General features: G+C 35.5%; 1 protein-coding gene across 2 annotated transcripts; it reads right to left on the bottom strand.

Moving 5' to 3' along the window:
• Positions 1-7,095: 7,095 nt before the first annotated feature.
• LOC146914682 (uncharacterized) lies at positions 7,096-10,357 on the bottom strand. Of its 2 annotated transcripts, XM_085717462.1 has the most exons (4): positions 10,245-10,338; positions 10,190-10,203; positions 9,918-10,083; positions 7,096-7,210 (listed from the first exon to the last, which is right to left on the bottom strand). In XM_085717462.1, the coding sequence occupies exons 1-4, from the start codon at positions 10,331-10,333 to the stop codon at positions 7,096-7,098; spliced, it is 384 nt and encodes a 127-aa protein (XP_085573588.1). In that variant the 5' UTR covers positions 10,334-10,338. The 2 variants fall into 2 exon arrangements, with proteins under 2 accessions (XP_085573588.1, XP_085573587.1); XM_085717461.1 differs by having other exon boundaries at positions 10,177-10,357.
• Positions 10,358-12,625: the final 2,268 nt, after the last annotated feature.

The following is a 12,625-nucleotide window of genomic DNA, read 5'->3' as shown; positions in this document are numbered from 1 at the left end:
CACCATTTCAAACTACAAATTTCGAATCCATAACACAACTGTTCATAACCGAACTACACAAACTACAACCGATTTTGAAGGAGGGATCCGAATCCTCTATCGTTCACAAAGCACAAATCGTCATCCATAACATTCCAACATCATAAGGTCGGTCCAGATCGGTACACATACCAACAACAACTCAAGATCCGAAGCAAACGGAGCTAGAAAAGAAGAAACAAAGAAGAAGGAAACTGAACCGGCCTTGCATCAACTGAACCGGTCCTTACCAAAGCAAGCAAAGTTGAATCTGGATCGTGGCTCAAAACAACATCTATAAACCGAATCATCATCATCATCAGAGATTCGGTCGAACACTTCAGAGAAGGAGGTAGTATTTGTGTTGTCTTTTTTTCGTGTTCTTTGATGCTAGATCTACGAATTTGTGTTAGCCTTATGAAACTTTTGTGTTGATATTTGAAAAGAGGAAAAGAAAAGGAGTGGTTTCCGCAAAATAAAAAAATTTAATTAGAAAAATAGTTTGAGTTTTCTGACGCGGTGGCTCCGCCGCCGGAAACCGGCCGGCCGCCGCGTCGGAGTTCCTTTTCTTCATCTTCACTGTTTTGCTGTTAGTGAGAGAGGGAGAACAGTTTGTTTGGAAAGAGGGAGAACACTCTCAAATGAATTTTTGTGAAGTAAAAACGTTTATATACTCCCTCCGTTATTCCACGCACGTGCGTCCACCGTTATCCCATGCTCCCTCGTTTGTAACCTTCTGATATTAATTCCAATGGCTGTGATGAGTTCCCCTGTGTTCAGATCTGGACCTTCGGATTCATCTGACGGTGCAGATCTGCACAGTCTGAGCCCATACTGTCTTTGTTAAGCCCAAACTTTTTCTTTAAAAATCACTACAGTTTTACTGTTGTCATCCCCTGAAATGCTCCTGCACCCCCCTCCCTGCATCATATTTATTCTACTCATTTTCTTTTAACTCTTTTCAAAATATTCTTGCATTTTCTTTTAAACTCATTTCATGACTATAATTCATGCATTTCTAAACACTTTAATCTTCATGACATTTTTACTTTGCTTTAATATTTTTAAAACTTTATTTCATGCATTTTAAACTTTTTTTTTTACTCCATAATATCTTATGTTGATTTGGCTTTAATATTTCAATTTCTACTCCATGCATTGCTTTAAAAATTTTGGCATCATGCTTTCTATTTGATAATTCTTCCTAGTATGTAATACCCTTAAGTCTTTTATTATCTTGTGTGCTTTAATTCTAGTATAATCTCATGCATTTTTATTTTTGCAATTTATTTAAATTCCATGATATTTAGTGTGTATAATTAGGAATTTGATGTAATTTATTTTGTGCTTTTTTATTTCCCTTAGAATGTATCTAGAATGTATCTAGGAGGGTATGTAATAATGTAGTAATTTCACACACCGACACAAGCACCGACACAACACCACTTTATTTATCGCTTTACGACCGCTTTATTTTATTTTTTCTCGTCGTTACGCTAGCTTACCGATTAGTTTAGAAAAATCTTTTTATCTCAAAAAAAATCAATTAAGCAAAAAGTCAAAAAAATATTTTCTTAATAAACCTTGGATCCAAATCCGAGATTTTCTCCTTTATTTTCTTAATCAAATTTCTAATGAACGTTAATTGAACTTAGACTAAATTTCTTAATTAAAATTGAACAACTTCACACCATTTTATTCTTCTATACCTTGAGGTCTCGCAACCCTTCTTAAAACCATTTTCAAAAACAAATTAAAATCAACCTAACCCACCAAAAATATTTTTGAGAGCGAACTACATTAGGTTTTGATTCCTTTTCTTTAGGGGTATGTAGGCAAAGGATATATCCTTCCAAACCAACCAAATAAAAACAACCAAAAACATACTTCTCCTCCCTCCATTCTTTCACTTAAGTTTTTAGACAATAATTTCCAAAATAAACAAATGAATTTAGCACAAGATAAAGTTAGGTAAGAGGTTACCACGGAGTACCGTGGACGATTCGGGTGCCTAACCCCTTCCCCAATCGTAACTGAAGGTTCAAAACCAATTAATGGATTGACACCCGAAAATCATGGTCTACAACATCGTCACTTTTCATACATGCGGTCATCATCAATATCATCGTCATTTTGCATGTAAGAATTCATCATCATTAAAATCATCATCATAATCATCATCAAGAACTATCACCTCAAGGAAACAATAAAGTTTCAAAGTCACATTTCACATAAAAGACGAACAACTAATCACACCATGGTATTCATCATATTAAACACCCAATCATCATTGATTCATTCTTATTCTATCATATCATCATGAATACAATGCCATTTACAAGTCATTCGACGATAAAACCTCATTCTGACAAAGTGCGTCTATTTTCACAAAATACATTTTTTTCAAAATAATTCACCAAGAACAAGGCATCCATGTTTAAACACATCAACTAATCATATCCACATATCACATATGATCACAATAGTTCATACAACATATCACATATGATCACAATAGTTCATACATAACCCCCATCATAACTTTATTCTGACTTATTTCAAAAATTCCCTAAGTTCGTCTCATTTTCCCCCCCTTTTTAAAAGGAAATCATTTTTAAAGTAAGACCAAGTTAAAGCTTATATGCACCTTTAAAAATCATTTTAAAATCATTGTTACAGAAAACAAACCTTAACCCTACCATTTCATTTGAGAAAAACACGTTTCGGAAAATTTCATGTTCTTGAACATTTTTCAACTAAGTTTCAATTTGATTCACAAAATCAATCTTAATCCAATCCATTTGATGTTCCAATAGGTTTAGAAGTGAAAACAGTAATCAAACACATCAAAATAAGCATTTAGGAAAGTCCGGATCGACCCCCAACAACACGGGATGCTCAAAATTATAGGGTCTGTCCTGGGCAACTCGCCATGGCAAGCTCTAGCTCGCCTAGCGAGCTGCACCAGACAGGTGCACCAAGATTTTGGGTTTCCTCTCGGGAACCCATCCAATTTTTCCACAAAAAACCCCGATTTTGATCCCCTTTCATCCAAATTCGTCCCCCAAACTTTGTTATTAGTTAAGATACATCAAAAGGCAATCAAAACACTTACAAACATGGAATCATAACCTTAATTCACATCAAAATCATCATCAAATTCATTTTTCTCCAAAAAATCATATTTTCTCATTTTCATTCAAACTTCACAAACAACAACAACAATTCAAACCCCAACTACATACAAACATATATAATCGTATATCAAGTGAATTTAGACTTGTTTTATGTTGGAACAAAATGTGTTTAACACTGTCACCTTAAGATTTGATAATAACAAAGTATTAAAGTTCAATTGGATATGCTAATATTTGTTCAAGTGCGCAAGACCATAGACTAAAAATTTATAAGTCTTAAAACAAGGTATTGGTTTTGGAAACACAAATGAGAGCAAGAGAATTTAAAAAGGAAGCTTATGTTGAAAGTCAAGTCTGAAGAAGTCAGAGTCTGAAGACCATCAGGAGCTGATAGTCAGAGTCTGAAGCCAACAGAGTCTGAAGCCTTCAGAGTCTGAACCTAGAAGTCAGTTTAAGGACAATAGTACAATCGTACAACCACTACTCCACTACTCCACTTTCTTGTCTTCACATAGTACTACTACAGATGTGTCTACACTGGTTAATTCTCCAAACAATGAATGGATTTCAAATTATTTTTTCCTAGGACATTAACCAATTCAAGCAACAGATCATTGGTGATGATCAAGCTTCAACAACGTCTCTTTTGATGTGCTGGGACTTCTACAACGTATCTATCATAAGGAATGAAGACTTGAAGATTAGTAGAGACTCAACAATAATTTACTTGTGCCAAAACTCTGCTGAGATTGTTGCACATCAGTTCACTAAGAATTTCTTAACAATTTTAATATTTTAGATATTCTAGAGTCTTAAGAGTTTGTATTTGATTTGTATTGTGAACACTACTGATTGTATATCAAGTGTTCAAACCAAACATCTTTTTGTGTAATTTTGTTTGTTTAGAAGTCTCTTGTTTTTGTGCTTGAGCATTGGAAATCTCTTGTTTGTGTGCTTGAGTATTTGAAGTCTTTTGCTTGTGTGCTTGAGCATTTGTAATCAGATTCTGATTTTAGTGAACTCTCCTTGGAAGTGCAAGGGGACAAGACTACTTCCGGTTTGTGGAAAGAACATGTATAATTGCTTTGTGTCTTTCTCTTCTCTCTCTCTCTCTCTCTCTCTCTCTCTCTCTCTCTCTACATTATCCGCTTCATTAGACTCTGAACATTGTTCCACAATTTGAACTCTATTAGACTCTGGACTCTGGACTTAGTTTAAAAAGAAGAAAAAGCTAATACAATTCACCCCCTCTTCTTGTGTTTTTCTAACCTTCAGTTTAAACAACAAGCACTCACAAAATCATGGTTTACACTTAATTGAGCAAAAATCACCAAAGCAACTTATCATAAATGTCAACTATGAACTTGAGCACATAAACACATCAATTCCATGAAATTTAACATACCCATAACTTCACAATAATTAAGAGCACGAAATTCAACATCAAAAATCACAAAAGTCATAATTCACACAAAAGCACTTATGACCCAAAAGCAAAAGATGAGATTATAGCTTATTTGATCAAAGGAATCTATCCCCCTTACCTCAAAACTTCACAATCACTAGCTATGGCTTCACTCTCCTTCTCTAGCTTTCCTCTTCTCCAAGTTCTTCCTCTTTTTTCTCTCCCTACCTCTCTAAGTTTGCGAAATGAAATGAATGAATAGTTTAACCTAGTTTTCTCTTAAGAGTTTATGAATATATACTCTTCCTTAATGAGCTTAGCAACCATAATGGGCTTAAAACTCTCTATAATAAGTTCTAAAAAGTTACTACTCTTTAATTCGTCAAAACATCGAATAATTACCATCTCTAAATAATTACCCTAACTCAATAGAAACTTAGTAAAAATAACTATTTTCACTAAAACGTCAAAAATAACCCTCTTAATAAAATGGCTAATTTATCCTTACTCACCAAATGACCAAAACACCCCTTAGTCTAAAATGACTAAAATACCCTTCAAGGCCAAAAATACACTAATCCCAAATAAAATACACACAAAAGCCAATAAGCATATATAAACACACATAAATACATATAATAAATAATTAAAATAATTCTAGCTAAAAACGGGCTGTTACACAGTGCACATCTACAACTCCACTAGTTTTTTTCCTTCTTATTATGTTTTCATTTTTGCACTAAGTAGTTCTTATCTATAGCACCATTAATTTTTGCAATAGCAATATCCTCAAGCTTATCATCATTTAGCTCCGTATGCTTTCATCTCCGAAACTTGACCACAAGGTTTTTTACTTTTGAAGAATTTGCTACAACGGGGAACTTGGATGAATTTGCAACGGGAAATTTGGATGGATATGATGATGGAGATTGAGCAAATGTTGAACTCATCAATAGTGTAGCCACAAGCGTCATCACAACGGTGCAGGAAGTCAAAGTAGAAATTTGATGAAGGACGATGAAGTTTCTGAAGTAGTGAGAATAAGAATTGTGCAAGTAGATTGAGGTTTCAAACTGTGGAGAAAAAATATTATCTTCTTTTTTAGATTAATACCAAATGTATTTAGAAAAACAATAATTTGTAACCCTCTTATACATAAAAAAAAGACATATTCTATTAAGAAAATTCAACATAAATTTAAATATTTTTAGGCTAAAATATGGTTTTAGTCCCTGCAAATATGCCTCGTTTTGGTTTTAGTCCTTGTAAAAAAAATTTAGTTTTTAGTCCCTGCAAAATTTTTTGTTTTTTAAAATAGTCCCTGGAGGGACTATTTTCAAAATCAAAATATTTTGCAGGGACCTTTTTAAAAAACAAAATATTTTGCAGGGACCAAAAACTACAAAATAGGTCCAGCCATCATGTGCCACATATGCAAATCATCACAAAAGTAGGGTCAGAGACTATTTTCAAAAACAAAATATTTTGCTGGGACGAAAAACAACAATTTTTTTTACAGGGACTGAAATCAAAACAAGGCATATTTGCAGGGACTAAAACCATATTTTAGCCATATTTTTATGATGACAAGCAGAAGAGCATGCTGGTGTTCATCTATCAAGACGAGTACATTAGTTTACGTTTTGACATGTTTATTAGTGACTAATTAATGATAAAGTTGTAAAAAAAATTAAATTAAACTGAAAGAAAAAAATAAATTACACCAAAATACAATATATATTTTTTTATTTATATAAAGTCAAGATAAAGTTGTTTTAGTGTGTAATATTACTCCTATTGTTTTGGATTGTTTCTCATATTCTTCTGGATTATTCTTATTTTAATATAATTTAACTGGTTTTTAATTGATCGTGTGAGTACTCACGGATAGTTTGAAGCTTTCTCACTTTTTGCTTGCTTTTTGGAGTCTAGTTGTAGGCTCTAATTTAGGACTTTGATGAGATTCTATTTCTTATCTTTTATTGAATTATTTTGAGAAACCATGATGTGTATGATGATATACCTTGAGATGGTGATATGTTGTTTTATTTTAATCAGTTACTTACTCAGTTCATTATAAGAAACAGAACAAAGGATTGTGTTACACTGCTTATGATAGCAATTATGGGCAGTTATGTTTTTATTATGTGTGTGTTTCTGTTTAGAATCAAAGGATTGTGTTTCTGTTTTGCACTTTCACTAAGGCTAGCGGTCGTCGTCGACATTCTTCACACAACCAAAACAATTGGGAATTGGGAATAGAAATTAGGTATAAACCATGCTCAATCAATTACAATAATTAATTTTCATAAAAAAAGACTAAGGATATGTGAAGGAGAGTGTACTAGCTCTGATGAAAGAAATACCTATCATGTACAATCAAAACCATAATCGACAAAGCAAATAATAGTATACAAAATAATTGCAAGCAAATGGCAGAAAAAGAATCATGTAAATTCCTGATAAAAAACATAATAACAAGAGTCTGGAATTTACAACTCAGCCTCTACCCTAAAAATAACTCAGCCTAACTCTCTACATCATCAAAGCAGTAGCGAAAACCACGACAGCAGCAGATCCGGCAACTGTAAATCTGTTCAAAGCGGTGGCATCGTTTGTGGACGTTGATGGTGCTTTAGATGGAGGGGTATGGTGTGTTTTCTCATCGAATACGCAACAATTAAAAGAAACTCCCATAAAATTGTAACAAATCTGGCCCAAAAATACGTTTCTGAAAAAAACAGCACGCGAAATCGGCCACCGATTTTCCAAATCGGCCACCGATTTTTCCCGAACAGAAAGCCTCCCAAAAGGCAGCCAAAATCGGCCACCGATTTTCCAAATCGGCCACCGATTTGTACTTTCAGCAAACATCAATTTTGGCCTCCAAACTCCAATTTTGAGTCACTTTCACAACAATCTCCACCTTGACTCCAAATTAGTGATGATGCCCATTTAACATCAACACCTTGCTGCTCTTTCCCTTGCTTCCCACTACACCAAGTAGCTCCACAAGTTTGCACCTTAATCTCTTCAATCATCGGAATGCCTTCCGCCCCTTTGAAGATCCTTGTGTCCAAACTACTCAAGGAATTTTAGGTAGTTCCACAAGTACACACCTTAACCTCTTCAGCCATCGGAATGTCTTCCGCCTTCTCGAAGATCCTTGTATCCAAACTACACTAGGAATTTCAGGTAGTTCTACAAGACTACACCATACCTCTTCAATACGAGACATCTCCCGCTTCCTTGAAGATCTACTTGTTCCCAATCACCCTTGGCTTTTAGAGTAATCCACAAGTATACACCTCAACCCTTTCAGCCCTTGGAATGTCTTCCGTCTTCTCGAAAGGTCCTTGCAGTCCAACTACACTAGGAGTTTTAGGTAGTTCCACAAGCATTCACCATACCTCTTCAATACGAGACATCTCCCGCTTCCTTGAAGATCACCTTGCATCCAATCACCCTTGGACTTTTAGGGTAATTCCACAAGCCGTGCTATACATTCTTCAACCTCCGGAATGCCTTCCGTCTTCATGAAGAAATCCCTTGCTCACCACTAGAGCATAGCACCCAAGGTCCTCCATAGTCGTACCACTCCCGGTGTGTTCAACTCCACCTAAAGCTGAGCTTCCAACCTCTCAACTAGCAAATGAGTACATCCCACTATGTCTTCCTTGAACCTCCACCTCAACCGGTAGATCATGAGTATTCTTACCACCGCCTCTCCAGGCTGATGTTGAGTGTTTAACGTCTCTCCAGACGATCACCGCTCTACCAGGCATCACCCCCAAGGTGAGAAACATCACCTTCATCCTCTAAACAGCACACCATCAAAGCACCTGCATCCTCATAACCCTCAGAGACAATTTGTACGGAATTACCAATCTCCGGACAATCCTTCTTGAAGTGACCCATCTTGTTACACTTAAAGCATTTAAACTTTGTCTTGTTACTACTCTTTCCCCGGTTACCTCTACCTCCACCATTCCCTCTTGAAACACTTAGGCCTTCCCCGTTTTCATCAACTCTCAAGTCCTTCGACTTAGTCAACTCCTTGGTTCTCAAAGCTGCTTGAACTTCTTCCAAGGTAACAGTGCCTTCTTTTCCATAGAGCATGGTATCTTTAAACGATTCAAAAGATCTACGTAGAGCACACAACAAGAGTATAGCTTTATCTTCATCCTCAAGATTCACCTCAATATTCTCCAAGTCATCAAGGATTTTGTTGAACTCCGTAAGTTGCTCCATGATGGCCTTTGACTCCACCATCTTGAATGAGTAGAGTTGTTGCTTTAGGAATTGCCGATGAGCCAAAGACTTTGTCATATACAAAGATTCCAACTTTGCCCACATCGATGCCGCGGTTGGTTCCTTTGCTACTTCTCTCAAAACTTTATCTCCGAGGCACAAGACAATGGCACTCCTGGCCTTGTCCACCATCTCGGTCTTCTCCGCTCGTGTCATGGTGACCGGTAACGAACCTTCACCCTTCAAAGCTTTCTCACACTTTTGCTGTATTAACACCGCTTCCATCTTTACCTTCCATAACCCAAAATCGTTATCGCCGGTAAACTTCTCAATATCCCACTTTGAACCCATGATACTAGATTATCCTTTGACCTTGCCCCACGGTGGGCGCCAATTGTTGCGTATTCGATGAGAAAACACACCAATAACAAACTTGATGTGTGGAGCAAGGGATAATTAAGCAACCAATATCAAAGTGAATTGCAATTAAACAAGCAAAAGTAGAAAAACAGCGAGAGAAAAGCAGAGAGAACACAAAAGAATCTGTTTACCCAGTTCGGTCCAAATTGACCTAGTCTGGGGGAGAGAGCAGCCCTCCGTTCCACTATATGATGAGTAACGTTACAAAAGAGATTTCAATGGGTTACAAGAATAAGTCTCCCGCCTAATTCTACCCAAATCCCAGCCTCTTCCCGTAACCAAGAGACTCAATCCTAATAGTGTTTCCCAAGGTGAATCAACCTTCAAACCCTAGTTTGTTGCCAAGAGACAAACTCTATACAAACCCTAGTTTGATTTCTAAACCCTTGTTTCAGCCCCCTCTATCTCTCTCAAAATAGTCTGATACAAGGCCTATATTTATAGTAAAAGAAACTCCCATAAAATTGTAACAAATCTGGCCCAAAAATACGTTTCTGAAAAAAACAGCACGCGAAATCGGCCACCGATTTTCCAAATCGGCCACCGATTTTTCCCGAACAGAAAGCCTCCCAAAAGGCAGCCAAAATCGGCCACCGATTTTCCAAATCGGCCACCGATTTGTACTTTCAGCAAACATCAATTTTGGCCTCCAAACTCCAATTTTGAGTCACTTTCACAACAGGGTAGAGATCGACGAAGGAGTAATGGCAGGAGCGGCTGCTGGGGAAGCATCATGAGGAGGAGATGGTGGAGAGTTGATGGCAGATGGTGAAGGAGAAGGACTGCTCTTCACAGGTACGGGAGCAGATGCCGCCGTTGAGTTAGCGGAGGGAGAAATCAATGGCGATGGTGCTTGTGATGGAGGGGTAGAGATCGATGATGTAGCGACAGCAGGAGCGGCAGTGGGAGAACCAGATGAAGCAGTCGGTGAAGGAGAGGGAGAACTATTGACAGGTACCGGAGGAGACGCCACTGGTGTGTCAGCGGAGGGAGAAAGAGCAGGTGATGGAAACGGAGAAGACTTGGGGGATGATCGAGCAACAGCGGAACTCAGCAACAGTGCAACCAAAAGCATAAACACAGCGGTGTGGGAAGAAGCCATAGTAGAAAGATAAAGGAGAATGAGAATATTAGGGTTAACTGTATAAAGTTTTGAAGCAGTGATATTGTTGTGTTGTGAAGAAAATAGTTGGGTTGGAAGGTTATTATTTATAGAAGCTTAAACGCGTCTTCAAAATATCCCTCTCCCATAACAAACAATAACAAAAAATTGGCAATTTTTTTTTTTTGAAGGAAACAATTAATAACAAAAAATTGGCAATTTTTTTTTTGAAGGAAACAATTGCCAGTTATAGTATTTCAATTCTTCAACTGATCTTATCAGATAACCACTATTATATGGAACCCAATTTAGTTTTATGGAAATTAAAATTTTCATGTAACAAATAAACAAAAACGTTAGGTTTTCTTCATCATCTTCTCCTCTTTTTCATCTTCATATCATCTCCATCAACCTTCAACAACAAGAGTCCCAGAAAAATTATAGAAGAAAATGAAGAAAACCTAACGTTTTTGAATTAAAACCAACGGAAATGACCAAAATGTGTAACGGAGAGAAGTTAAGGGACCAAAATAAATCGAATTTTAATTAAGGGACCAAAGTGATACTACCTAAATTGTTAAGGGACCAAAAACACAATTTAGCCATTTATATAAGCTTTACTTAGAAAAATATCTTTCTCTCGTAACAAACAATTGTTAAAGGCTTTTTTCTTCTTCTGTAACAAACAATTGCCAATCTTCTTCTCTAGTTATCTTCTTTAATCTCTAATTATGAAAGTAAATAACTAGAAAAAACACAATTTTTCCCCTTCTTAATTATTTAACACCTAAACATATTTTAACCCTTTTGTGTCTTTTGTAACAAAAATAAAAATCATATTTAGAAGAGAGAGAAAAAAACTGTCAAACGATTGAGATGATTTTGTAACAAGAAATTCTTTTAATATAGTCGTACCTAAACAAACTAAATTATTTTTAAAAAAAATATTTTATTAAGATAACAAACACAAAATATATTATGATTTTTAAAACTAAAAAAAAAAAAACTTTAGACAATTGAATCTCAAAATCATTTTAATATTAATCTATAAGAAAGGTGCCCTATGAGGTGTTTGTTATAGCTTAAAAAATATATATTTTAAAGAGCATTGTATCTATTTGTTATAGTTTGATTTTTGTTGTTGTGGTGACCGGGGTTCGAACCTCACACCTTGCATATATTAATTATGAGAAATATAAAAAAACTTTCAAATAAAAATATATTAAAAGCATCAAAATATGAAGGTAATTTTGTAACAAAAAAATCTATTTTATATGGTTGTATCTAAAGAAATTAAGTTGTTTTTTTTAAAAGAAGCGATTGTTATTACAATAAGCATACACAAAATTGATTATGTTTTTTTTTTCATAAAATCTCTGGAAAAAAATCTCTAAATTATATTTTCTAATCATGAAAGTTAATAACCAGCAAAAATACAATTTTGCCTCTTCTTAATTATTTGACACCTAAGCATATTTTAACCCTTTTGTAACAGAAAAAAAATCATATATTGTTTTGAAGGAAAAAAAAATTCTTGAGCAAATAATTGTCAGAAGATTGAGATGATTTTATAACAAAATTCTTGAGCAAATAGTCACTTTAGTCCCTGACACTGCACCTCACTGTCACAAAGGCTCCTGACTCAGAATTAAGTACAAAGAAGTCCCTGACTCTGCACTTCCGTTATCACTTTAGTCCCTGACGTTAAATAATTTCGTTAAGTGATGATGTGGCACAAGTTTTACAATGACATGGCATATGACGAGGAAAAGAGATTAAAGTGAAAGTAAAAAATGGTCACTTTGGTCCCAGAAGTAAAAATCAATATCCCAAATTGAATATCAAATCCCTAAATCTCAAATCCCTAAGTGGCATTTAATTCTCTCTTTTGTTCAAAATCAATCTTCCATTAAACATCAACTTATTGTTAGGTCCATGATTGTGCATACTTACTATCAGTTAGGTCCCTGATAGTAAACATGTACTCTCACTAAGGTCCATGACAAGTTGTTAATTTGATAGAATGCTACCTACTGACAGCACTAAGACATTAGTGTAAGAAGCGGGAAGAAGACATTAGTGTTAAAAGCTTGTAAACTATTATAACACTTGACAAAATGATTTCATTATTGGATACCAAAATGTTTCCATCACATAACTATCAATGAGTAATTAAGTAATTTCTATATTCAGGACGATTTTGTGTGTGGGTTCGGGATGAGTGCATATATCCATGTTACCCGTCTCGTACCCGTGTTTTAAAATCGTGGAAAATCCAAACTCATACCCAAA

This window comes from Medicago sativa, chromosome 6 (assembly GCF_051527215.1).
Source record: "Medicago sativa cultivar Bolivia chromosome 6, Bolivia_mono, whole genome shotgun sequence".
Lineage (NCBI taxonomy): Eukaryota > Viridiplantae > Streptophyta > Magnoliopsida > Fabales > Fabaceae > Medicago > Medicago sativa.
The sequence above is the reverse complement of the archived record's forward strand: the minus strand, read 5'-3'. Positions and strand labels throughout refer to the sequence as shown.

Excerpts from the sequence above, each read along its gene's own strand:
- LOC146914682 (XM_085717461.1), bottom strand. The coding sequence starts at position 10,333 with ATGGCTTCTTCCCACACCGCTGTGTTTATGCTTTTGGTTGCACTGTTG. Across the intron at positions 10,084-10,176 it reads TCCTCCGGTACCTGTCAATA|CACCATCGCCATTGATTTCT; the intron begins GTTCTCCCTCTC and ends CTCCATCACAAG. Across the intron at positions 7,211-9,917 it reads ATTACTCCTTCGTCGATCTC|TACCCCTCCATCTAAAGCAC; the intron begins TACCCTGTTGTG and ends GAAAACACACCA.